The sequence below is a fragment of the Aspergillus fischeri genome, genomic scaffold (assembly GCF_000149645.3).
Source record: "Aspergillus fischeri NRRL 181 1099437636247 genomic scaffold, whole genome shotgun sequence".
Taxonomy (NCBI): Eukaryota; Fungi; Ascomycota; class Eurotiomycetes; order Eurotiales; family Aspergillaceae; genus Aspergillus; species Aspergillus fischeri.
Window position 1 is genome coordinate 2,337,369 of NW_001509772.1, and position 26,095 is coordinate 2,363,463.

Consider the following 26,095-nt stretch of genomic DNA (forward strand, 5'->3'; position numbering starts at 1 on the left):
TTGTCGCAATGGGAAAGGGTCGCCGTATGAAGAAGCAGGGCCCTCCGGCCCCGCTGGACGAGTCGAAAATTACCCTGTACAAGAAGCGCAAGGCAGGAGATGTCGAATCAAAGGCAGAGTCGGGCAAGAAGCGGAGGAGAGCCGAAGATGAAGAAGAGGTTCTGAAGGCCGTGCCTAAGAAGAAGGTTAATGGTGCGGTTAAAGGAAAGGAAAACAAGACCGTGACTGCCGCTGTCAGCAAGAAGGATGCGAAGACGAAGAGCAAACCTGCGGCGAAGGAGAAGCCTACATTTATGGACTCGGACGACGAAGATATGTCGGATCTCGATGACGATGAGATTGAGATGGACGAGGATGAATTTGATGACTTGGATGGCGTCAGTGACGGATCTATGGATAGTCAGGAGGACCTAGATTCTGATGAGGAAGAGGAAGAGGAGGAAGACTCGGTCATGGATTCAGAGGAAGAGGACCACCCACGGGAGGCCATGTTCTCGGACGACGAGGATCTGTCCGACGCGGAGGAGAAACTCACAGCCGCCAACATCGAGGGACTGTCCCGGAAATTGGATGAGACCAGACAGGCGGAAGAGGAGGAGGCGCAGCGCGAGTTACAGGAGTCTGCTATGCAGACCAACATCGCAGGCGACCGCCCGGATGTCTTTGCTGATGCCGAGGGCAAGCCTGGCCTGGCCCCTGACCTCCAATTGCTCCGCACGAGAATTACAGACACCATTCGAATTCTGGGCGACTTGAAGACGCTCGGACAACCGGGCAAATCCCGCGCCGATTACCTGCAACTGCTCCTGGACGACATCTGCACGTATTACGGCTACACCCCGTTCCTCGCGGAGAAGCTGTTCAACCTTTTCACCCCTATGGAGGCGTTCGCCTTCTTCGAAGCCAACGAAACCCCTCGTCCAGTTGTCATCCGTACAAACACCCTGCGTACCAATCGACGATCTTTGGCGCAAGCCCTCATCAACCGAGGCGTGGTCCTTGAACCCGTGGGTAAGTGGTCCAAGGTCGGTCTGCAAGTCTTCGAGTCCGCGGTGCCTCTTGGTGCCACACCCGAATATCTGGCGGGCCACTACATCCTGCAGGCAGCCTCATCTTTCCTCCCCGTGATGGCGCTGGCTCCACAACCCAACGAGCGGGTCCTCGATATGGCCGCCGCCCCCGGTGGTAAGACGACGTACATCTCGGCCCTGATGCGCAACACCGGCTGCGTCATCGCCAACGATGCCAGCAAGCCCCGTGCCAAGGGTCTGATCGGTAACATCCACCGTCTCGGGTGCAAGAACACCATTGTGACGAACCTGGACGCCCGGACCGCCTTCCCCAAGGCGCTCGGCGGCTTCGACCGCGTCCTCCTCGACGCCCCCTGCACCGGCACAGGCGTTATCTCCAAGGACCCCAGCGTCAAGACCTCCAAGAACGAACGCGACTTCCTCGCCATCCCCCACATGCAACGCAACCTCCTCCTCGCCGCCATCGACTCGGTCGACCACGCCTCGAAAACAGGCGGCTACATCGTCTACTCTACCTGCTCCGTCACCGTCGAAGAAAACGAAGCAGTCGTGCAGTACGTCCTCCGCAAACGCCCCAACGTCAAGCTCGTCGACACCGGCCTCGGCGACTTCGGCTCCCCCGGCTTCACCAGCTACATGGGCAAGAAGTTCGACCCCAAGATGACTCTCACCCGCCGCTACTTCCCGCACCGCGAGAACGTCGACGGCTTCTTCGTCTGCAAACTCAAGAAGACCGGCCCCACCCCGACCCCCAAGCCCTCCGCTGACGGCTCTACCGCCCCCGCCGCCGCAGCCGACAAACCCCCCAAGAAGGCCGATGACGACGAAGTCGTCGACAAGACACCCATCCTGAACGAGGACGGCACGGCCCTCGACATCGAGGGCGGCGCCTTCGGCCCCTTCGACGAAGAGGAGGACCAGGAGCGCATTGCTCGCGCGGAGCGCAACCGCCTGCGCCGGAAGGGTCTGGACCCTAAGGCTGTCCTGAACAAGCCTAAGAAATCTGCGTCTGACAAGAGGGACGCTTCGAAACAGGAGGAGAGCAAGAAGGAGGAGCCTGCGGTTGAGAACGGGGACGAGAAGGCCGCAAAGACATCTGACAAGGTCGACAAGAAGGCTGACAAGAAGGACAAGAAGGCCGACAAGAGCAAGACGAACTCCAACTCCAAGGGCAGCAAGAAGAACAAGAAGGCAGCGAGCAGTAGTCCCGGCAAGAAAGCCGGCAAATAGTCTGATTGCACTGGGATGTAGCATCTTGTCTCTTTTCTTTCTTTCGTTGATCATTCCAAAAGCATCATCTCATGTTTAGGTACGGACGGCGCATCATTGCTGATTGATTGATTGTGGTTTGACGTAGATAGCTGTGGTAGAATATAATGATACCATTTGTGATCTGTTGATGGCAAACTTTGTTACACATAGATTAATTACCTTTTACTTGTTTTCATTGTATAAATGTGATATATTCATGTAGGAAAAACCATATAAGCAGATATCTGAACACAAGTAACTCCCAAGGCCCCAATTCCAAATTCTTTCTCCGTAACACCTGGGGTATGCTGCAGTCTCCAATGGAAAAGAAATATGTATGTGTATCAACTCCATCAACGCGCTCGGCTTAATGCCCAACCCACATCATCACGTTCCAACGTCATAAGGGCAGTCCGCTTACGTCCTATAGATCTTGACCACACTGATGATGTTCTTCCGACAGATAGGACAGATATCGACCTGGCGGGCACAAGTCACACAGGCACAGACATGGCCACAATCATAGAACAGGGCGTCCTGTACCTCACTGTAGCAGATCTGGCACAGATCCATCTCTTCGTCAGCGACTTCCCAGTAGCTGATGCCCTTGCCGTGTCGTTTGCCGTCCTTGTAGCCGCCGACATATTTGTTGCCTGTCTTCTTCTCGACGAAGGTGCCCTGGCCGTGGCACTGGTCTTCGTACCAGTCTCCATCGTAGGTATCCCCGGTGGGGTACTCCATGGCACCGCTGCCGTGGCGCTTGCCGAACACAAAGTCGCCGACGTATGTGGCAGCCGAGTCGGAGATGTGCTTGCCCTTGCCGTGGTAGTAGCCCTTCAGGAACTCGCCGCTGTAGTATTCACTGTTGAAGGAGGCATCGATGGTCTTCGTGCCGGTGAAGGCCCGAGTGGGATGATTCCGTTCCGCTGCAAAGAGGTAGTGGATCAGCCGATCGGGACTGGAGAATAGGCCTGCAACGCTGAGCTCCGTGCGCCTATAGAAACGTGAGGGTTAGAATGGGATATCTGTATCGGGCCGAATACAAGGGACACCTACTTCTCCTTGCTGAATTTGTCACCGACAATGAAACATGTGCCATCTGGCACATAGGCGTCGAATGTTCCCACGCTGGACATGGTTGTCACAGTGGTGCCATCAACCCGCTGCCAGATCGAGAAATCTTTCATCATCGGCCACTTCAAGTGCTTCCGCAGAGCGGTCTTGATTTTCTCCTCCTTTCGAGAGAAGAAGGAGCCCACCGTACGCAACGCTTGTGCCTCGACGTCGAAAATTTGAATGAAGTAGTAAACGTGCTCGACGGGCAGTGGGACTTCGGGCTCTTCTGAGGTGCTAGACACAGCCTCAGGAGCTGGAGAAGCAGCTCGCTGCTGTGCTGGTTCGCTTTGGGCAGCGTCATTGAAGGGCTGCTCAGCCCGAGCAGGTGATTCTTGAGCCTCCTCAGCCAGCTCGATTTCCATCTGCTGGACATCCTGTGCGATGATCGCCGCTATGGCCGCATCATTTTCAGCACCCGCATTGCTGGGCTGAATCTCGGAGGAGTCGGAAGTCTCTTGACCAGAGCTCTCGGAGACCTCGGAATCAGTCGTCCGTGGCAGAGGCTGCGACGCCGACACCCTGTCACCGTTGCTGAGATCGCTTTCGGTCACGTTACCAGATGAGCTGGCCTCAGCCCCTCCACTTCGGGCTTCAGGAGTATATTGTCTGTCGTCCGCAGATTCAGAACCAGCCCGTTCGACTACCGCCTCTTCAGCCTTGCGCTGGGCGACTACAGTGTCGCGGGGATCTCTGATGGCAAAGTACTTCGCCTCATCTATGGACCCACGCGTTAGCCGTGTCCCACAACTGTCAATCTAAAAAAAGAAAAAAAATAGACTTACCATCAGAGACAATCTGCATCCACAACCGAGCAACTGGAACAGGCAGATCAAGGGTCGATTTCAGATCCGAGATCCGCTCGAACGCAAGTGTTGGTCCGAATCGATCAAGAGTATGTCCAATCTGCCAGAGACGGATATTCTCGGGACTGGCCTGGGTCTCGCTGCCCGCAGAGGCCCAGAGAGCGATCTTCTTGCGCAACTCGACAATATTCTCGGAGCGGGGAACAGTCATATACATCACTCTGTTGGCCGCCTTGGCTTGGGACATCAAATCGTAGGAGTCAAACAGACTCGGCAACTGGTCATACTGCGGCGGAGCATAGACCTCTACCTGGATTTCCTTCTCTGCAGCTTTTCCACCGGACATGGATGAGAGAGGGTAGATGCCGGTCTCATAGTATTCCCTGAGCGACGGCGAGACGTCCCACGGACCCTGAGGACCAGGGAGAAACTCCGAGACAACGTCGCTTCGGATATACATGACGGCAATCGCGACATCATGACCAGTCTTGTGGTCTACTTTCTGAGACTCATCCAGGCCAAGATGCGGCCCCAAAGCTGTCTTGCGTGTGAGGCATTCAACACGATTATCGCTGCCATCATCGAATGCAAGCCACCTGGTTCCGGGCCCACCAGGACGAAGAATGCTGAAGAATTTGCCCGACGTGCGCCGTCCGCGGTGGACAATGTAGCCATAGAGAACATAGCTTCCACACTGGCCGTCAACCAGGTATGGAGTCAGATCCAACTCCTCATCAAGGTCGACCTTGTTGTAGACCAGGCGCCACTGACGCGCCGCCTTGTCCAACTTATGGCGGTTCAGTTCGACATGGACAACAGGTGGCAATGCCCAACGACCGGGTTTCTGAGCCAGGTACCAGCTCAACGCTTCGCTCATCGTTTTGGCCTGTTCGGCAGGCACACAAATGCGTGAGTTGAAATCCTTTGGGATGGTGTTTACCGCGTCCACTCCGGAAACGGCAAGGGAGTCGGGCGAGGGGCTGTCGAAGATCTTGGCCAGCTCCTTGGGAGCATCGGTGTCCGACAGTTCAAACTCGATGGTCCGACGCAGGCGCTCCCAGAACTCGCAGACATCGCCCGAGTATTCATGCAGATTGCGCAGAATGGAAGTGATAATGTCGGTATCCACATATTGCAGGGACTGACCACGAGAGCGAAGACGCCAGAGGAACTTCTGCAGCGCATCGCAGAGGGGTTTGGGCTTCACGTCGCAGTTTGTGTGATGGTCCAAGACCTTGGCATTCTGGATTATCTTGCACAGCGGTGCGAGATGCAGCCATGAGGCCAGTCCCGCAACCTCGGCACTGTGATTGATGACAGAATCACCCAGCGGCCGATAGCCAGTCAAGCCCAGGCTGTCCCAAGTCGGTTCAGAATCGCTCGCATGCCACCACAGAGACCGGGTGGGGTCGTCGATAATGCGGATATATGCATCGAACGCCAGCGTGTCATTGCGGAGTAGCGCCTGGCGCTGGCCCCGCTGTCGGCGGTGGATCTGGTCCCACGGGCCGTGGAAATTAGTCCAGCCCCAGTCAAGGTTGTGCGGGTTGAATTGGTGGCACGAGGACTGCATCCAACCCGTGCGAGGCTCGTCCGGGTTGTACAAAATGACACCAATCTGTGCCGACACTCTCCAGGCATCCTTTGGAGGATCTTGCTTGCTGGCGGCCGCCGCGGGATACTGTGCCGTGAAATTCTCCAGCCAGCTTGCCGAGTCTTCGGTTCGGGCAAACTTCATGTCCACCTCGGCAGCGGCGTTGTTGAGCCCCGAATCGGCCGGTCCCCGCAACACTTTGAATTCGGTCTCTGGCAATGTCTTGTCGGGCTGAGGCAAGGTCGGGGAGCATTCGATGTAGATGCTCAGAGAACCCACGTTATTACCACGTGGGAAAAACTTGATTGTCCACCAGTAACCGCCGATGTAAGCAGGAGGGGAACGCATGATCTTGCTGCGGTTGGGCGCGTCTTTGGTCCCTCGCACGCCCTTGATCTTCCATGTCAGGCGGCCTTTTTCAACGGGCCGATACTCTGGATCATCGAGATCTGGGTGGAAGTTCTTCTCCCAGTAATCGTCTGCGATGGTCAGCATCTCCAACTCGGTTTCGTCCTCGAATCATAAAAATTCGGAGGAAGACCTACACTCGTATGCACTATAGTCCCCATCCGCTGTCGACTCGATTTCCTTCATCTCCGCCTCATCAGGTACCGACGTGTCCTCCTCAATTTCGGCCCAGTATGCATGTTCGAGCTCAGGTTGCGGCGGTTGGGGCGCAGGAGTTGGATCTGATGGTTCATGTGACTGTGGATGGACATTCTCTAGCGGAGTATTTGCAAGGATCTCTGTAATGTTGTTTTCGCTGGTAGGCTCCGGAAGCTCTGTGCCAGCAGTGACTGTCTCTGACGAGGGAGCATCGACACTCAGTGTGACGGCAGGGGGGAGCTGCTCCACGGTAACCGCGGTATCCATGCGAGTATCCATTGCGGAAGAGGGTGAGACTCGTATGTACGCAAGAGGCTATAATCGAGACAAAAGATCGACAGAATATAGCATAAAAAGATGACAAGGTGCCTGAACAAGTACTGCGTCTAGCAGGTCAGAGGCTTATATAGAGGAACGACGCATACAATACACAGATCACTGATAAGTGTAGGATAATATATGAAGCGAGAGAATGAAAGACAATGAAAAACACAACGAGAAAGAAAGAAGGACAGGTCAAATACAGAGTAAGAGACCTGGGGGATAGATAGGTAGATGATTTCCCGATAAGAGACAGCAGGCGGTGCTTATCAGGGCGATCAGTGGGTTGGTTTGTTGGGGTAAGAGAAAGAGAGAAGTGAAGAGAAGAGAAGAGGATAAAAGGAGGTGAAGAAGGGTGATAAAAAGAAAAAGGATCAAAACGAGGAAAAAGAAAAAGAAAAAGGAAAAGAAAAGGCGAACCAAGAGACAGCAGCACCACAAAGCTCCGTATACGGATACCATGTCCATGCCTTAGTCTACCCCGTGAAGCTGCTCCCTGTAGAAAATGAGGCGGCAATGCAGAGCGTTGTTCTCCCCCTCACCGCCGAATGATGGGGACAGCCCCCCCGACCTTTGACCATTAAGAATTCAAATGGCGGATCAGCCTCTGACTTGGTCGTCCTTTATTGATCAATAGGTAATGAAATTAATTAATGATATGAATGAATGAATGAATGAATGGAAATGCGATGACTGCCTAATGTGTTGTTGATAGCCTAGCCTCTAATAGAGGTATCTCCTCTATCTCTATGTCTACCTACCCTACTCGTGGTTGTCCTCATCAGGAACATAGGTACAGTACAGCCTTCCTCGGTACAGTAGGAATAGACTTTTCCCTATTCTTTTGGCTTTGCTTTTACCCTTCCGCCTATCCCCCTGGCCATGCCTGTCTTCTCCCGCCCTTCCGGACAGTGTGGCAAATCAACTGGAGCAATCAACTCCTGCGCCTGGAATGGTCCAAACGGGGCACGACGATCAATCTGTGGGACAGCCCATCGGCATTCAACTCTCAAACTTTTTTGTGATTTGTCCACCAGACTCAAGATTCTCACAACTTCGCCTCAAAAAATTTAATCCAATGCTCTGGGTCGGTAGTCGATAGCCGGTATTGGTGTTCCTCTTTTCTCCATGCCGATGCCGCTCGAAAGTCGACTACCTTATGGGACAAAAGAACGGTTCGCCACCGCCGAAGTTTTCTAGAAGACCTTGGGTGGACGGATAATTCTTCATGTGGTGGGGTTCCTTCTGTCAGAATGCCCTATTGGGGAACTCTGATCGCCCCGGTAGGGTCCTGAGTTGAAACAGGAGAGGCAAGTTCAGGAGCAGCGGAAGAATGCCCAGGGGAACTTGAAGCGATCGCAGGTCACCCACCAAGCATTATTCAGTCTAATGAAGATCTGATGAGGGGTAATATCGGATCACTGACTCGCTGACTCTCATCCTCATGTATCATTGTCTTCTCAGTTGTTGTTGTCCGAGTCTTCGGCCGATGGAGTTGGGCTGGACCGGGCAAAAGAGGCGGCCACTATCATCGGGAAGACCACCGTTGCTTCCGCATACACCTTAACCGCCTTTGCATCGGCCTTAATTTTGCCCCAGCTGACAGCCTCGTCCGGCCGGGCACCGGCGTCGCTGCCATCAAATTCCTGAGCGGTGTTGATGTAAACTGCGTGCTCAGCACCATTACGCATTAAGCATGCATTAGCAATGTGGTGTTTAATCACACCACCTCCGAGAATGATCATTCCTGCACGGGCTGCCCGCACGGCCATGGTGTTGATACGGCGTACATCGTCGACAATATCCACACGCAATCGCTGCGGGGAGGATCGATAGGTATGGAAGTACAGCATGTCTCCAAGCGAACCATCTGTGAGTGCCGGGCAGAAGATTGGGATGTTGTTCCGTGCCGCCCAGTAGAGTACCGAGTCCTCATTGTCAATTTCACGTCCCAGGCGTTCAATAACGCGGCTGGGCGTCCAGTGTAGCTCATCCTCCTCGTCTCCTGTCCGGAGGGCCTTTTTCTTCGCCTCTTCCTGCTCCTCTAGCATCTTGTCGAGGATGGGAATCAGCCAGTCCTCAAACGCGCAGTAATTGCTGTTCGGAACGACGAGGTTCCCTATCCGGTTGAGTCCTTTGGCCCGCAGCCCGGCGCCTGGTGTCGAGAAGCTACCCATGTATGTGGGAGCCAGGCACTTGATCAGATCCTCCTCGACTCCTCCAGCTGTGGTAACGATGGCGGAGACATGGCGATGACGGACGAGATAACGGATGGTGTCGCGTAGACCGGAGGAGATAAGATTAGAGGTATATCCGAGGAATATCGTGGTTTTCTCTCCTGTTTCAGGGTGACGATATGCTCGCTGTCCACATCAGCACGCGCTCATAGCTAGCAACATAAGTAATTCATTTTACCATGTCATTGATAATACGTGTAGCCTCCGCGACAGCACTTCCTTGAAACCCCATATGCACCATGTTGTCGACCATTTCCGCAACAGTAATATCTCGTCCTTGGAAACGATCAAAGTCGACGCCGCGGACCTCGTGTGACCCTTCGGGGACGGGTTCGGAGGCGACGAGAACGGCATTGGTGGCAGATGACGGAGGCAAAGCCTCTGCTGACGCTGAGTGATTGTTTGTCATCTTTGAGGAGAAGATAGAAAAGTTATGCGGAGTTGTTGCTAGAATCTGAGCTCTAGCGGGGGATTTCGATCTGTGACTTGCTTTTTTTTCTTTCTTTTCTTTGGCATAGATGGCGGGGAACAATCCTTTGTTTCAGGCACCAAAACTAGGTTGCGCTTGGATGCCTCAGGAAACTTGGTTAGGAAGACTCTAGCCGTTTATGGACTAGCTCCAATTTAGCCAGGATCAACTCATTACATTTCGAGGATGCCTGAGGCATACAGACAGGTGGGCTGTACTGGCCTCAGGCACCAGCTCTAATTATTCCTAGATCCAGGTCCAAGGCTGAAGGCAGAGGGCATCCTGCTGCCCCATGGTTTTCATCTCTGGTGATTTTTCCTCCTGTCTCAACCTTGTCGTTTGCCTGTTTTGCCTTGCGATCTAATGCATGTTGTATCTCCATTTTTCATGCTCAGCGAGCTCAAGTGAAGAATTACCTTAGTTCATCTGCAAAGCTCGGCCCTCTTGTCTTCGTCAACTCAACTCCTTGCAGCTGTCTACCACTATTCTGATTGCTGGAAGCGTGGAAAGGTACGACGCCTGTTATTGTCATTACTCATATCATTTGCTGCTGTTTATTCTTGTCCTCGATTCGGTGTTTGTTTGATCATTCTAAATCCCGACGTTGTCGATGAGTGCTTCGACCAAGTCAAGGTCGAGGTCACGTCGTGGGTGACAGCTGAGTTTGAAGGGACGGGTCCAGACAGATAACTGTTCTGGGATTATCGTCCTGCATATTGAATTTGCTACAGGGGTACATACAGTGGTTGCAAGGTACCGTTGCTGACTTGGTTTGTGGTTAAAAAAGATTTCGCGAATCGTGACTCAGGACCCTTCTTGACATCCCTTGACGCCGTTGAAAGTTGAGGCCGATCCACGCCTCGATCGCTAACCCAGACATCTGAAACATTTAATTCCGCGCCCCCTCCAGTGGCTGCCGCTAAGCACTCGATCGTGGGACATTTGCTGATTGCTCCTTTTCTGGGATCGGCCCCGATCCGGCCTGGTGCACGTTTACGTAAACATTTCAAGGTGGTCCGTGCTGTGTGCACGCTCTTCACGATCACGTGCCTCCCCACACCAGTTCAGGTGGCCTGAGGCCTCACACTTGGTCATTATAGGGTCGTTTCCAATTTCGGCTTGTTCTCGCCTCCCTTTGAATCAGTGAAAGTCTGAAACAGGCTTTTGTACAATCTCACACCTAACCTGCTGCAGGCTGCCTGCCAGGTTACCTTCTTCCAACCTCTTTAGTTATGACCTGGTGATGTCTTCACGATATCCTCCATCATCTGGGTTCAATTCCCGTGACCGTTCTCCCCAGCGTTTTGGTGACCGTCGCCCTCCCGCTGGCCCTCGTGGTTCCGACGATGCAAACTTGGCTCCATTGGGCAGAGAGCCCCCTCGCGGCCCCAAGGCCCTGATCGATCATCCTCGGGGAGCTCCCTTTGGTGGTCGAGGTCGAGGCTTCCCTGGTCGGGCTGAGTTTCGCGACCGCGACCGCGACCCTCGGGATCGGGACAGGGAGCGAGATCGGGATTTTCGAGATCCTCGCGATGGACCCCCGCCTTTTCGTCGAGATATTGACCGGGACTGGCCCCGACGCGAGCGAGACTTCGATCCTCGAGATTCACGGATCGGTTTTGGCCGTGGTCGCTCCCGTTCGCCTCCGCCTCCGCCGCGCGACTTCCGTGATATGAGAGAGCCAGTTGGGCGCGACTCGGATATTGTTCGAATGCGGCGTGGCTCGCGAGATAGCTTGGTGTCGGTTTCGTCGAATGCTCCGGATGGTCCGGCCCTTGGTCCGAATCATCTCCCCCGTGGTGGCCCCATGCGTGGCCGTGGTCGGGGAGACTGGGAGGTCGGTCGGGGTCGCGGTCGGATTCCGTACCTGGACGATCGGGACTCCTTTCGCCGGCGGAGTCGTTCACGAGATGGCAGGCGTGACTGGGATCGTGACCGAGAACGCGACAGGGATCGCGACCGTGAAAGAGAAGTCAGAGATCGAGTCATGGACCGGGAGCGCGAACGGGAACGAATCGTTGACCGGGATCGCGATCGGGATATTGACAGGCGCGACCGTGAAAGAGAACGGGACATAATTGATCGACGGGATCGGTTCGAACGTCGCGACGATTTGGACAGACGGGTCGATCGCGATGAGCGGGACCGACCAGCAGAAGCATGGAAAAGAGATCAACTTCCAGCTCGAGCTGATGCACGTACCAGCTCTGGACCCCACCCCTTCGCGTCCATGGGCCCTGTCCCTGCAGCCTCGGATCGATTACCAGACCATGCGATCGTTGAACCGCCCCGTAAACCTCCCATGGCCGAAGCTCGTCGAGACTCAATACGGCCTGATTTGGCTGCATCGCGCCCAGATCCGGTTAAAGAGCTACCATCACTATTACCGATCAAGCGGTCTCCCCCTCCAGCGGCCCCTCAGGTACCGGCCTTTGGGTCAGTCACCGCGCCGATCCCCGATCTGTCTGCGGACAAAGTGGCCATCGATACAATTTCGGCTGAGGTTGCTCCGTCAGTTGCAGAGAAGGAACGCAATGAACCCCCGTCGCGTGCGCCCGTGCAACCTCCCACGGGTCCGAAAGCAGAGCGCGCCTCCGTCCAACCGCCACCAGAACCAAGATTTCGACGAGAGGAGATACGCCGCGATGAAGGCCCGGAGACGAGCGAAAAGGATAATTCTATACCACGCGCACCCAGAACTCACGCCAGCCCTTCTCTCCACGCGCGGAAGCAGACTCCAGAACTCTCACCACCGACTGCACCTGCGGCCATGATTGGCAAGGAATTAAGCACACCGCATGCAGAAGCGTCGTTGACCAGCAGGACAGGGAGTATAGTCAGTTCTCCCGAACTGAGCAAGGCTCGCACCCCTTCGATCGGTGCGACGTCACCCGGTTTGCACATTCCTACAGGACCTCGCGCCCTGCAGCAACGATCGACGCCGACTCGAGGGCCTCCGAAGGGTAAAGCGCAGTGGGCTCGACCTGGTTATAATCGTCACCCAGCCGGAGCTGGCGCCGTACCACTACCGAAACGGGATTCCGTCGATGGGAAAGAGCGAAGTCTGTCCATCAGCGAGGACCCCAAACGGGAACCACCAGCTCCAGCCGATGACCATGGCAACGAACTGGAGGCGGGTGAGATTTTGCCCGACAAGGAGATCGAAGGCGACGCGCATATGTCCCCTGAACCTTTTAAGTCTGACGCAGTTCGTCACGTCACTCCTCCCCGAGCGCCAGAACCAGTTGTCGAACCTGAGAAGAAGGTCGCCCCGGAAGACAAACCCGCCATGCAGGAAGACACGCTGATACCAGACTTTGGCCGATCAAGCGATGAAGATGAAGACGAGAACGATGTATTCACGCAAGAGTACCTTGAGGAACGGAAACAAATCTTCGAAAAGGACATGAAAGCGCTCCGCGCCGAAATGCCTCCTCCACCCCTTGAAGATCCGCATATCGTTTCCCTCTTAATGCAGATCCAGCTTCTAGGAGTCCTTGCCAATGAGCAGCCTGCAGGCGAAGCCGCTCGCCCCCCTGTTCCCGCGGTCGAAGTTCCCAAGGCGGCAAATGAGGCAGAGGAGCCTGCACCTGTCGCGGTCAAGCAAGACGCTGAATTAGAAACTCCCGAGACGTCACCAAAGCTCGCTTTAGATCTAGTTCCGCCAGTGGACAGCATTTCGGTCAAAGACTTGCCATTCTTGCAGTCTGGTCCGCCTACACCGATATCGGACCTTGACGTTTACCAGGAAAATGCGGCGATACACGCTCGTATGAAGGATGTGTTCAGTCAAGAATTGATTAAACGGAGGAAGGAGATTGCCCGGAAGAACGCGGAGCTTCGCGAGGAGTACTTGTCATACTACAAGCCTTGGAGGATGCAAGTGTGGGAACTGGATCGCGCAAAGGCCAGAGCTTCCGCCACGCCAGGTGCTGGAACACCTCCGGCTCCTCCTGCTGCACCAACGCCTCCGGTCGCCGAGGGAAGACGATACAAAGGTAACAGCGAGCTCGACTTTCAGAACGCGCTCCGTGCGTCCGAAATATCTGCGCAGGAAGAACTGGAGCGCCGTCGGGGAAATAAGGCAACGGCTCAGCCAGACCTCGCCCGAGAAGCCGTCATCCCAGACATGCTCGAGCCAGGGGAGGCAAAGGCGCAGATCTACAAGGATATCAACAACTCTGTCGACCCTGCGAACGCCATGGATGTCTTTGGCTTCCTACCTCCTCCCAATGACTTCACGCCTGAGGAACACGAGATATTCACTGATGCCTTCATGGCGTACCCAAAGAAGTGGGGCAAGATTGCCGAGTCGCTGCCCGGACGGGACTTCCAGCAGTGTATCATTCATTATTACCTCACAAAGGAAGAAATCAAATACAAGGCGAAGTTGAACAAGAGATGGAGTCGTCGCGGTCGTGCTCGAAGATCCGCTCGGCCAAAGTCCAACGCTCTCATGAAGGATCTCGGTGTGGTCAAACCCGATTACGATGGCGAAGAAGAGCCCGCCCCTGTCACAGACACTGGCCGTCCGCGCCGTGCCGCTGCGCCTACCTTTGGGGACTCCTCCGCTGCTGATACGGATACCAACGGCCGCCGCGGTGCTGGAAAGGACGGTGAGCCAGGAGAGAAACCCAGCAGACGAGGTGGTCGCACTGGCACAGGTACCCGTGGCAATCGACGAGGCAAAGCTGCTCAGCAACAGCAGCAACAACAACAGCAGCAGCAGCAGCAGCAACAACAACAACAACAACAGCAACAACAGACCCTGCCCCTACCCCAGCCTCCGACCGAGATGTCGAAAGTACCGCATCCAGGCCCCCCAGAACAACCTATGCAGACCTTGCCAGTCGCAGCAGTTACCGCTCCTCTTGTTCCCGCGCCTAAACCAGAGCCACCCGAGACATTCATGGCGGGCATGACTGAAGTACCTGTACGGATCAAGGAAACGACCGAGAGAGAGATCCCCGAGGCACCTCCGCGAGCGAAGGCCGGAAGAGGTCGCCAGAGGGAAGGCATGTACGTCTTCGAATCGGCGGAACAAGACAGTTTGGGATCTGCCAGGCCAGTCGAGGGTGGCTACGGATCACTGCAACCTACCAGCTACTGGTCTGTTCCCGAGCAGCGTGACTTTCCACAGCTGCTGGCCCACTTTGGCAGAGACTTTGAGGGCATATCAAACTTTATGAAGACGAAGACTACTGTTATGGTAAGTCATCCTCCATTGCTTTACTTTCCTTCTGGCTATCGTTAATAATTTACTGACTCGTTCTAGGTCAAAAATTACTTCCAAAGGCGCATAGACTCGGGGCAGAAAGACTTCGAGGACATCGTGGCCGATGCAGAGGCTAAAAAGGCTCGTGGTCAACCGACTGGTCCATTGCCCGTGCCTAACTTTGCTTCGAAGCGACGTTATGAAGCGACACCATCGTCGATCATGCCTCGACCGCTGGCACCCCATACTGACACGGTGGCAGAGTCGGACGAGGCGCGTACGACGAAGACCAAGCATACTGCCACAGCCTCTCAACTTGCACCTTTGCATGCCCGACCTCCTCCAGAGAAGGAGCGCACTGTCTCCAGGTATCCGCCGCTGGCACAAGCCAGCAACGTACCGATGTCGACAGTGCCGATGCTTGGCGAAGATCAATCTCGGGCTATCCGATCACAGGTGGGCCTACCGCCGCGTCTGCAGGGGCCACGCCTGGGCTACTTCACCGAGGAGAGGCAGGCTCCGACCCTGGTGGCACACGCAAATGTCCGACCTCAGGAACCACCGCTCTCTGCACGCCAGACTCCTGTATCGGTATCGGAAATGGCCAGGATGGAGCCACTCCACGCACAAAGTTTCAGGACCGCAAGCATGGATATGCACGGGTCGCCGTTACTTGCAGCTCAGGGCTCGATTCCTCCGTCGCAGCAGGCGTACATGCAGCAACAGCAACAGCAACAGCAACAGCATGCGTTCATGCCAGCGCCCACTCACTCCCGCCAAAGCAGCCTTACGAAACCGCCCGGTTCGCCTGCACAGCATTTGCAGCGGCAGGAGGCGGAGGTGTCGCCCATTCGACGCGACTCCACCAGCCAACGGCCATTTTACCCGCTGCCCGGCCAGCATGCTGGACTGTCGCAGCCGCCGATTCTGTCCCCGCCCAAGGAGCCGCCACGGCCCAGTTCGACTCCACTGGAGCCCGCAGAGGCACCCCGGCAGGTGCCTGCTAAACGGTCCAACATTATGAGCATTCTGAATGATGAGCCGGAGGAGCCACAACCTCGGAAACGGTTCGCCAGCGACCAGGCCTCGTCCAACGGGCCGGGCAAGCCAGCGTCGCCCTCTCGTCCCATCTACTCCGGGGCCCATTCACTACCTCAACAGGCGCCGTCGCGTCAGGACGAGACGTTCATGGCATCCGCTGCCGCTCAAAAGCCTCTTTACGCCCCGCAGAGTCAGTACCTGCCGCCGTCGCGTGCGTATTCGGACTATCAGACCTACTCCACCGTGCCTGGAGGATCGCCCGGCCCACCGGCGAACAACGACTGGATGGCTCGGTTCGACCCGAGAGGCCAACAGCAACAGCAGCAACCTGCGCCTCCTCAGCCCCCGCAGCCGAATCGGCCGGCCACAACATTGGCAGCGCAGCCGTCGTACTCTCCATATACCTCCGGGCAATCCCATCCCGCTTCCTCTCTTCCCAACCTCACCGCTCCATCTCCGGCCCCTACACCGTCCCCGGCTCCGACTCAGCGTCCCTCGTATCCCGGATCGGTATACGCACAGTCGCCGTCCTCACACACGCAGCCAGGGCCTAGTGGCGCGCGCGATCTGGGCTCGCAGACTCAGATCTACCGGACCGCAGTTGGATCCCCCACGTCACGTCACAACTCCATCGCGTATGGCTCACGACAGGGGCCGCCGACGCCGGTTCAATCCCAAGCAAGTCTGCTTGGCCTTGGGTCTCGGCCGCCTGCGCCAACCGTGTCTGCCGCAGCCCCACCGAGTCATATGTCGGCTCACCAGACCTATCAGCAGCATGTGCAGACCATGGTCAACGGAGCCCATCAGCAGCAATCACATCGCGGTCCGCTAGGATTGAGTGCTGGCTATGGCCACAATACACCGCAACCGCAAGCACAGGCTTCCCGTGCGACGGGGCTGCCAGGACCGCCCTCTCAGTCGGCCACCATGGGCCGGTCGTATACCCCGCCGGCGATTCTACAGCCGAACCCGGCGGGCTACGGTCCTAGCGGCCCGTCGTCGGGGATGCATCCTCTTCAGGCGCGGCCGTCTGGTCCTGGAGGTCTTGGTGAGCCTCTTTCCTCTGGCCACAATCCTGGACATCAACGGGGGTACAGTCAAGGATCCAGTGGAATGCCACCACAGCATGGGCCACGCTAGTCTTCTTTGCATATATGTGAGCCGATCGGCTATGTATTGTAGGATTGTATTTCTTCTGCACTTGGGTTCTGGCTACACGTTGGATAGTGTGCCTATGATTTGTATAGTAGATGATCAATGCATGATAGCCTTTAGAAGGACGCAAAGAATACTTAATCTGGCTAGCTACGAGTAACGGGTGACAAGCATGCATGATTTGCAGATATGACAAGCATGTTGTGCAGGTCCGGCAGATAAATACCTCTAACTGAAACAACCTGAAACACCCATCGCCACAGTCCATCTTGGATTGAGATCCTAGCCTATGCCATCTACTCCAGTCCCCAATCCCACTGCAACGTTAATCTATTTAGGCATGACGCGGCTCGTGGATCCTCAAGCAAGAAAGTCGTGTGCCGGTAGCACGTAGGAGTATATAAATGTAAATGTCCCACCCCCCCAGCAATTGAACGCAACTCAATTACCTGCAGTTCAAAACGAAGGAAATGAATACCATGCACACCGCAAATCCCGAGACGATCTTAATCCAAACCGACATCGAGAAGGCCAAACTCGCTAGACGGCAGACCGAGTATGCGGCTCTGAGGGATGCGTTGAGGAGGGGGATTCCTGTCACTCACATTCCGTTTTTGGTGGCTGCTGCGTCGGCGAGCGCGCTTCCGGGTCCTGTTCCTGGTCATTCTGCGTATGCACACATGTGTCGAGGGTACGTGTACGTGTATGAGGATGGGGAGGGGGACAGGGTGTATCCGCATCTACGGGGGGGTTATCGAGGTATTTACCCTATCTTTGTTATACAAGATGATGAGACGAGATGAGCTGAGGAATACATAGTGTCGGTACCGGGACCGGAGTCGGAGGGTACACTTTCGATGACACAGAGACAGAGTGAGCGTGACGCTCAGCCTGTGGCGTACCGGCGGGTGCATCTGGATGATAGCTTCCTGCGAAGGGCGTATAAGCGGCGGTCGTGGGGTAGGGGAAGGACTGGGCTGGGAGCGGCGATGTCAACGTCTATGTCTGTATCTGGGTGTCTGTCTGCATCTGCAGCTTCTGGACAGGTATATTTCCATCATTGGGTGCCTGGGGGGAAGAAGATAAGGAGGAAGTACCAATAGTTGGTTACGACTGTTTCTTTCTGTCATGTTGCTAGCGAGGCGTTGGGCATGAATATGATATTAGTGTTCAGGAACTGCATTCATTGGACAGTCAATGGATCCTGAGGTTAAGTAGCAGAATGTATATCTCGTCTATCAATTGAAACTGCTATACAGAGCGTACAGCGGTGAGTCTATGCTACGGCAAGTGGAATAACTACAACAAGTGACCAAATGACCAACATGCAAGACATATATCTGGTTATACAGATCGTAGAATATATATATATTGGGAATAGTAGCCTTAGGTCTCCAGCATAAGCATACAAGTTGAGATAGGAAGGCATAATAGATCATTTAAGATAGATACTTAGAGTCAAATATACTTATCTACTACTTAAGTTACATAACTGGTAGTAGGATATCCGCACACAACCGAGCGGAAGAATTCCGAAATCCCGCAGTCTCGCAGTCTTGTCACGTCCTCGGGTGTTCAGCATTAACCAATCCCCATCTCCCCAAATGAATGGAGATGCAGACGGACTACAGCGACTGGACAATTCTGCAGATCCTTGCTGGGGTATGACAATAACATACACGGAATAGGAACACCGCAGGGATGATATCTGCACCACTGCGGAGGGAATGAGGGGTGACCTCGAAGGCTCTACCTATAAAGACGGTCGCATCCGCTGCTTATATCGCCACTTATACCTATATCATAGCTATAACGAACCTGATCTACTAAAGAAATATCTCATGGCCCAGACCATTGTCATTGCCGTCCTCGCGGCGGTGTACTTTCTGATCCGCTACTTGAATCGCACGGATATCCCCAAGATCAAGGGCCTTCCTGAGATTCCCGGAGTGCCTGTCTTTGGCAATCTGCTACAGCTTGGTGACCGACATGCCACCGTCGCCGCCAAATGGGCCAAAAAGTACGGTCCTGTGTTCCAAGTGCGCATGGGGAACAAGGTTAGTCCATTGACTTGACTTTATTCACCTTTTGCGGGGTGGGATCTCTACTGACTGATTCTAGCGCATCGTCTTTGCCAACAGCTTCGAATCGGTGAAACAGCTGTGGATCAAAGACCAGTCCGCGCTTATCTCGCGGCCCACCTTCCACACCTTCCATAGCGTCGTGTCCAGCTCCCAGGGTTTTACGATTGGCACCTCGCCCTGGGATGAGTCCTGCAAGCGACGCCGAAAGGCCGCGGCCACTGCGCTGAATCGCCCCGCCGTGCAGTCGTACATGCCCATCATCGACCTCGAGGCGACGGCCAGTATCAAGGAGCTGCTCAAGGACTGCCGCAACGGCGCCGTGGACATCAATCCCACGGCCTACTTCCAGCGGTTTGCGCTCAATACCAGTCTCACCCTCAACTATGGGTTCCGCATTGAAGGCAACGTCGATGATGCCCTACTCCGCGAGATTGTCGATGTCGAGCGCGGCGTCTCCAACTTTCGCAGTACCAGCAACAACTGGCAGGACTATATCCCGCTGCTGCGCATCTTCCCCAAGACGAATCGCGAGGCCGAGGAATTCCGGGTGCGTCGCGACAAGTACCTGACGTTCTTGCTGGATATGCTCAAGGAACGCATCGCCAAGGGCACCGACAAGCCATGCATTACCGGCAACATTCTCAAAGACCCCGAAGCCAAGCTAAACGAGGGTAAGTAGCTTATCCTTTCGATGTTTGCCTTTACTAAGCTTGTTACTGGCCTGCAGCCGAGGTGAAATCCATCTGCTTGACCATGGTATCTGCCGGTCTGGATACCGTCCCTGGCAATCTGATCATGGGCATCGCCTACCTGGCCTCGGAGGACGGCCAGCGCATCCAGCAAAAGGCCTACGAGGAGATTATGAAGGTCTACCCCAACGGAGACGCGTGGGAAAAGTGCCTCGTCGAGGAGAAAGTGCCCTACGTCACGGCACTCGTCAAGGAAACCCTGAGATATTGGACCGTCATCCCCATCTGCCTGCCCCGCGAGAGCACCAAGGACATTGTCTACAACGGCGCGACCATTCCTGCGGGAACGACCTTTTTCATGGTAAGTAGTCACTAACCCTATTCAGCCAAATACTGACAGGATAGAACGCATACGCCGCCGACTACGACGATGATCACTTCAAGATGCCCGACAAGTTCATTCCCGAACGGTACCTCGACGTCAGCGAAGGCTCGGGCACCCCTCACTACGGCTACGGCGCTGGATCGCGCATGTGCGCAGGCTCCCACCTGGCCAACCGAGAGCTGTACACGGCTTACATCCGCCTGATCACGGCCTTTACGATGCATCCGGCGCGCGATCCTGCTGACCAGCCGATCTTGGATGCGATCGAGTGCAATGCCATTCCGACCGCCTTGACTACGGAGCCCAAGCCGTTCAAGGTGGGATTCAAGCCCCGGGATACGTCCAAGCTGCAGCAATGGATTGCCGAGAGTGATGAGCGGACCAAGGAGTTGTAGTAGATATACACTTGGAAGTATGTTGTTGCGTAAAAGCGAGATTTATGTAGTCCATCTAGTATGTAAGCTATTATTTGACCGTCATGAAGTCCAATATTCAACAGTAGAACTAGTAATCTGTCTCTATTCAATATCGATCAAAAGTGCCGTCGATAGGACCATCAGGCACGCAGGCATACAGGCACACAGGCACCAACCCCAAGGCACTAATTCCGCTCTAGGGCGGAAACCCCGCGTTTCCCTCCGCATTCATCCTACGCAGCTTACACTTGAATCCCTTCATCATTCCTATACTACTCGTCCTGTTCAAGACGATGGACCATACTCAAATCTCTCCAGTCCCAAATACATGGCCAAACGCCCGGGACGAGGACTCCCGTCCCCGTAAACGACGGCTGAAATACATCACCAAAGCATGGTGAGCCTACTGCTCCACTGACCACAACAACAATAATAACTAACCGCATAGCAATGAATGCAAACGCCGCAAGATCAAATGCAACGGCCAATCACCCTGCCAACGCTGCGGCCGGCAACAGATCGAATGCGTCTACGCGGGGAGGACGCGGCCCGACTCGAGTGACCAGCAGTATGTCCATTGATTCATTCCATGTGAGAAATGCACATTAACAAAGCAGGAGTATGTCTCGTCTCATTGAGCAAATGTCCACCATGCAGGAGCAGATCTCGGCGCTTTCGGCTGCGGTGTATGCGCTCTCGCGACCTGGCAACTCACCGCAGGATCAGGGGCGGGTCTTCCGTCGAGCTTCGTCAACGAGGGAGTTGACCTTTCAGGGCCCGACGACCTCGGCGTTTAGTTTTGGTTTAGCTAAGAGTAGTCTGCAGCGTCGGGGGATCGTCGATGGCGACGGGGATGAAGTTGGCGAGGAAGGCGAGGAAGGAGATGTCACGCTCCCGCCTACCCGGGATGGCACCCCGCTCGGGATGCTGCAAGACCCCCTCTGGACTATCAGCAAGGCCGAGGCGGTCAGGCTGTGTCGGGTCTACGAGGAGGAAATGGGGATTATGTACCCCGTGCTGGAGCTGGAGGAGCTACTGCGGCAGGTGGAGGGTCTCTATGGACTGTCTCCACGGCTTCCCCTGCGGCCCGGGGATTACAACGTGCATATCCTGCGGCTGGTGTTTGCGTGTGCGCTGACGGCGGAGGCGAGCGGGCGCAGTGAGCTGGCCATGCGGCTGTTTGAGAGTGTGCGCGATGTAGCGGACGACTGTGTCTGGGGCCCGCCGGATATCGACCGGATTATCCTGATGACTCTGGTGGTGAGTTTTTGTTTCTGTTACAATGGCGGAATGCTAATGGTTAGGCGATTTTCTACTTTCAAATGGACGAAGAGACGCTGGCGTGGCGCACCATCGGGATCGTCGAGCGCATGTGTCTGGAAAAAGGCCTGCACCGGCGCGAGACCCTCAACCATCCGACGGTAGTGTCGGCCGGCCGCGATCGAGTCCTGCGGCTGTTCTGGTCCATCTACACGCTGGACATGCGCTGGAGCTTCGGCACAGGGATGCCCTTTTCTCTCGAGGACAGTGACATCGACCCCTGGCTGCCCGAGCCCGAGGAAAAGACCCCGTACCTGCGCGTGATGATCCGGTATAGTCGCATCGCGGCCAAGGTGTGGAAGTTCATCTCCGCCTTCAACAACACCGGAGAGCTGAAAAAGGACGAGATGAACTATTTGGACTGGCAGGTATTGCAATGGGCGGCGGCCATCCCGGCGTCGTTGCGGTTGGGGGATGACAGCTCCACGGAACCACGCAGCATCCGCCGGCTGCGCTCGCTGCTATACCTGCGAGCTAACCAGCTGCGCATGCTCATCCACCGGCCGGTCCTACACTCGGCGGGCCATATCGTGCGGTATCCGGCCGAGTGCCAGACGGCCGTGGACCTGGCCAAGGACACGATCCGCTTCATCACGCGGCTGAACGAGACGTCGGACATTTACCAGCTGCAGCAGGTTGCGTTTAACTGGTTTCTAGTGTCCGCGCTGGCCGTCCTGTTCTTGGCTGTGGTTCAGGCGCCGAGCCAGTTCAGCAGCCGGTGCAAGGAGGAGTTCTACATGGCCCTGGAGCTGGTCAAGGGCTTCTCCACGCAGTCGTACATTTCCCGGCGCCTGTGGAAATCGATCAAGAGCCTGCGAAAGCTCGGGCCGCAGGTTGGGCTCCGGCAGTCGGCTACTGATCAGCGTGTTTTGGCTGCTAATCAGACGGTGGATATGGCGCCGACCAGCAACCAGGGCCAGACACCGCAGGACGGGGCGCAGATGACGCAAGAACTGATGGACTGGTTTGAGGCCGTGGGGACGTTGGAGAACCAGATTATGGGAGTGACGCAGGTCTTTGACGATGGCAGTGGCAGGATGGCCAATGGGTACATGTATGATTACGGGGGCGATCTGTCCAGTGTCATGCGAGATTTGTTTTGAGCACTGCCATCGCATCATACGAGACTGTATTCTACAACCAATGCAATACCATCGACTGGTGACTATACCGGGTGTATCAGAGTTACACAGGCAAAGCAATCCCGGACTTCTCCCTCAACGCCTCCAGATCCGCCGCCGTCCAGTCCGTAACGAGCATATTCCCCGGCTCATGCGCAAACACCAGCCCCTCGATCTTGTCACCCGCCATCTCCACCGCCAACTGCGGCGTCACACCACACGCCTACCGTCAGTCAGCAGGGCCTGCACCTCGTACAGCCACAGATGAAGTGCAACTTACCCAAAAAACAGGCACCTCACCCTCCTCAAACACCTGCGCCTCACCCCAATCCGGTGTCTTGATATCCTTAATTCCCAACCTTTCCGCCCCGTCCCACCCCCACGCAACCGGCTCCCCATGCGTCGCCCCGTACGGCCTCGTCACCTCCCTCACCCGCTCCACATCGTCCAGTAAATACGGCCTCATCGAAACAACCATGCACGCCTCGCTGAACACGCCCGCAGGCATGAGCGGGACTGTCGTCCGGTACATGGCGACCACGCGGCCGGTAAGCTGGTGTCTAGGCGTCAAGCCAGCCTCGCACAGCGCATCCTCGAAACTGAACGAGCAGCCTAGCAGGAAGCCTACGTGGTTGGGTGTGTACACATCCTTGAGATCCTTTTTGGATGCGATGTGGCGGCCGGACTGGTAGACGCGGTACTGCGGGAAGTCGGTGCGGAGGTCAAAGTCTGGACTGGTGATGCAGGCTGCTGGGGAGACGGTGTGAGGATTGCCCTGGGGGATGATGCCGAGGAGAGGGCAGGGGACGGGGTTGCGGAGGCAGAGGGCGTGGAAGTCTGGGGCGTAGCGGGAGGGGAGGATCAGGAGGTTGGCTTGGAGGGAGCCGGGGGAGAGGCCAGAGGTGTTTGTTATGAGGTTTTGGCGGGCGAGGAGGCGGGTGGTGTATCCATTGCTTCGGTTGTCGCTTTTGCCTGTGGTGATGCTGGTGGTGGTGGTGGTGGTGGTGGTGGTCATGCTGCTGCTGCTGCTGGTCATGCTGTCCATTTTGCTAGTTGATAAGTGAAAGTCGAGGTACCTAGAGACTAGAGACAGGTATGCACCCCAGATATCACTACATTATCATATGCACAGCATGCTTCTATCTTGTGGTCATTCGCTGAATACAGATACCCCAGAAATCGGCATGTGGGCTCCGAGATAGGCTTTCCCTGGTGAGTCGGGATTCAACATCTTATCAGTTCATGCCGATCCACCGGATTGAATTGCCGCCATTAACGTTGCTTCGACCCCAATTCTCCAACAGCCACAGACTAAAATGTCTCCATCTCCACGCTGCTCCACCGTTATCACCCCAATAGCTTGATTGCGTCGGCCCGATGAGGGGATGATCGGCCCAGGAAAATGATTGGCATGGCAGTTTTCATTACAAAAGAGAATCATTGCCGTGAGCTATCTGATTCCGGGGTAGCGGACTAGCTGTTACCAATTACCGATCTGCTACTTTAAATGAGCCGGTTATAAGAGCAGTGCATCCAGATATTCTCGCTTGTCAAAGTCAGACCGTCACACGCAATGACCGAACCAGACCACAAAGCCTCCCTCCAGAAACCATCAAAAGATGCCCAAGAAGACATCGACCAGGGCATTGACATTGATTTGCAAAATGTCGTCCTCGACCCAAAAAAGGAGCGCAAGCTCCTCCTCAAACTCGACCTCGCCTTTGTCCCCATCATCATGGTAACCTACCTCTCCTGCTTCCTGGACCGGACCAACATCGGTATTTGCCCTCTCACCCACCTGTCAATCTGGCTACTGACACTTCGATAGGAAATGTCAAAGTAGCAGGCATGCCCGAAGCCATCGGCGCGTCGCCCAGCGAATTCTCCACCGCCGTCTCCATCTTCTACGTGACCTACGTGCTCCTCGAAGCCCCCTGGGCCGTGCTCATGAAGAAGCTCACACCGCGGAACATCCTAACCGGCTTATGCATCGTCTGGTCCATCACGACCGTCTTCACGGGGTTCGTGACTAACGTGCCCGCGCTCTACGCTACCCGGCTCATTCTCGGCGCCTGCGAGGCAGGCCTCTTCCCCTGCCTGAATCTGTACCTGACGATGGTCTACCGCCGCGAGGAGCAGGCGAAGCGCGTCTCGTATCTGATGAGCTGCGCGGCGATTTCAGGCGCGTTTGGCGGCTTGCTTGCGTATGGTCTGCTGCACATGGATGGGATTGGGGGGAAGGCTGGTTGGAGGTACCTCACTTTCTTCCCTTCACCTTGACCTTCACCTTGTAGGGTTGATGCTAATGCAAGATAGATGGGTCTACATCATCGAAGGCCTCTTCAGCCTCATCTGCGCAGTCCTGATCTGGTTCGGGCTCCCCAACGACCCGTCCAACGCTTACTTCCTCACGCCCGACGAAAAACACATGATGCGGGTGCGCAACGCCCAGCGAGCAGCCTACATGGGCAGCGACGAGTTCAGCTGGGCCGAGATGCGCATCGCCATTACCGACCCCAAGCTGGCATTCAGCGCCATCACGCAATTCTGCCAGGATATTCTGCTGTATGGGTTCAGCACGTTCCTGCCCACTATCCTCGCGGGGATCGGGTATGATTCGCTGATGAGCAATATTCTCACGGTGCCGGTGTACTTCTGGGCGGCGATTGTGTTTGTGAGTGTCGCCTGGGCGGCGGATAGATATAGTCGCTTTGCGATGTTTTTGCTGGTCACGAATGTTTTCGGGCTGGTGGGGTATATTCTCCTGCTGGCGGTGTCGAATAATGCGGTCAAGTACTTCGCGACGTATCTGATTGGGATAGCGACGTACACCGGCGTGGGCCTGAACATCGCCTGGTTGAATGTGAATGTAGCGCCGCATTACCGCCGCGCGCTGGAGATTGGGGTCCAGCAGACGATTGGCAATCTGGCCGGGATTGTGTCCGGGCAGATCTATCGGACGTCGCCGTATGTGCTTGGGAATTCGTTCTCGTTGGGGGCGCTGGTTGTTGCGCAGGGGGTGGTCCTGGGACATGCGGTTTATTTGAGACGGGAGAATAACCTGAAAGTAAAGATTGAGGCGGGAGAGAAGGAGGATACAAGGCGTGTTAGGACTGGGGATAAGGCGTTGGATTTTGTGTATCATTATTAACAGCGGAGCATGTCTTCGGTATACTGATGCGCTTGCGAGGGAGTATGTCAGACTACTTTGACCGTGTATATACGTGCTGCCACTATCTAT

The 26,095-nt window shown here is 55.4% G+C and overlaps 8 protein-coding genes across 8 annotated transcripts, besides 9 other annotated features; 5 read left to right on the forward strand and 3 right to left on the reverse strand.

Moving 5' to 3' along the window:
- Nucleotides 1-8: 8 nt before the first annotated feature.
- NFIA_040340 (S-adenosylmethionine-dependent methyltransferase superfamily domain-containing protein) lies at nt 9-2,261 on the forward strand (the record flags this gene model as incomplete). The annotated part of the gene is made up of 1 exon (XM_001266354.1): nt 9-2,261. The coding sequence occupies one exon, from the start codon at nt 9-11 to the stop codon at nt 2,259-2,261; it is 2,253 nt and encodes a 750-aa protein (XP_001266355.1).
- Nucleotides 2,133-2,177: a microsatellite.
- Nucleotides 2,262-2,699: 438 nt separating the features above from the next.
- On the reverse strand, nt 2,700-6,680 carry NFIA_040350 (putative MATH and UCH domain protein; the record flags this gene model as incomplete). The annotated part of the gene is made up of 4 exons (XM_001266355.1): nt 2,700-3,276; nt 3,339-4,113; nt 4,181-6,274; nt 6,341-6,680. The coding sequence occupies 4 exons, from the start codon at nt 6,678-6,680 to the stop codon at nt 2,700-2,702; spliced, it is 3,786 nt and encodes a 1,261-aa protein (XP_001266356.1).
- Nucleotides 6,681-7,032: 352 nt separating this feature from the next.
- Nucleotides 7,033-7,056: a microsatellite.
- A 310-nt stretch (nt 7,057-7,366) lies between these two features.
- Nucleotides 7,367-7,403: a microsatellite.
- Nucleotides 7,375-7,402: a microsatellite.
- A 779-nt stretch (nt 7,404-8,182) lies between the features above and the next one.
- NFIA_040360 (deoxyhypusine synthase) lies at nt 8,183-9,368 on the reverse strand (the record flags this gene model as incomplete). Its single annotated transcript, XM_001266356.1, has 2 exons — nt 8,183-9,085; nt 9,138-9,368. The coding sequence occupies 2 exons, from the start codon at nt 9,366-9,368 to the stop codon at nt 8,183-8,185; spliced, it is 1,134 nt and encodes a 377-aa protein (XP_001266357.1).
- A 1,303-nt stretch (nt 9,369-10,671) lies between these two features.
- On the forward strand, nt 10,672-16,824 carry NFIA_040370 (MYB DNA-binding domain protein; the record flags this gene model as incomplete). The annotated part of the gene is made up of 2 exons (XM_001266357.1): nt 10,672-14,637; nt 14,704-16,824. 2 exons carry the CDS (start codon nt 10,672-10,674, stop codon nt 16,822-16,824), a joined length of 6,087 nt encoding a protein of 2,028 aa, XP_001266358.1.
- Nucleotides 14,125-14,192: a microsatellite.
- Nucleotides 14,125-14,193: a microsatellite.
- Nucleotides 15,361-15,388: a microsatellite.
- Nucleotides 16,825-18,680: 1,856 nt separating the features above from the next.
- Nucleotides 18,681-20,392, forward strand: NFIA_040380 (cytochrome P450; the record flags this gene model as incomplete). Its single annotated transcript, XM_001266358.1, has 4 exons — nt 18,681-18,896; nt 18,961-19,594; nt 19,651-19,973; nt 20,018-20,392. 4 exons carry the CDS (start codon nt 18,681-18,683, stop codon nt 20,390-20,392), a joined length of 1,548 nt encoding a protein of 515 aa, XP_001266359.1.
- A 672-nt stretch (nt 20,393-21,064) lies between these two features.
- Nucleotides 21,065-22,836, forward strand: NFIA_040390 (putative C6 transcription factor; the record flags this gene model as incomplete). The annotated part of the gene is made up of 2 exons (XM_001266359.1): nt 21,065-21,673; nt 21,718-22,836. 2 exons carry the CDS (start codon nt 21,065-21,067, stop codon nt 22,834-22,836), a joined length of 1,728 nt encoding a protein of 575 aa, XP_001266360.1.
- Nucleotides 22,837-22,918: 82 nt separating this feature from the next.
- On the reverse strand, nt 22,919-23,899 carry NFIA_040400 (DUF1445 domain protein; the record flags this gene model as incomplete). Its single annotated transcript, XM_001266360.1, has 2 exons — nt 22,919-23,077; nt 23,135-23,899. 2 exons carry the CDS (start codon nt 23,897-23,899, stop codon nt 22,919-22,921), a joined length of 924 nt encoding a protein of 307 aa, XP_001266361.1.
- Nucleotides 23,829-23,865: a microsatellite.
- Nucleotides 23,829-23,866: a microsatellite.
- A 528-nt stretch (nt 23,900-24,427) lies between the features above and the next one.
- NFIA_040410 (putative MFS transporter) lies at nt 24,428-26,005 on the forward strand (the record flags this gene model as incomplete). Its single annotated transcript, XM_001266361.1, has 3 exons — nt 24,428-24,632; nt 24,683-25,106; nt 25,171-26,005. The coding sequence occupies 3 exons, from the start codon at nt 24,428-24,430 to the stop codon at nt 26,003-26,005; spliced, it is 1,464 nt and encodes a 487-aa protein (XP_001266362.1).
- Nucleotides 26,006-26,095: the final 90 nt, after the last annotated feature.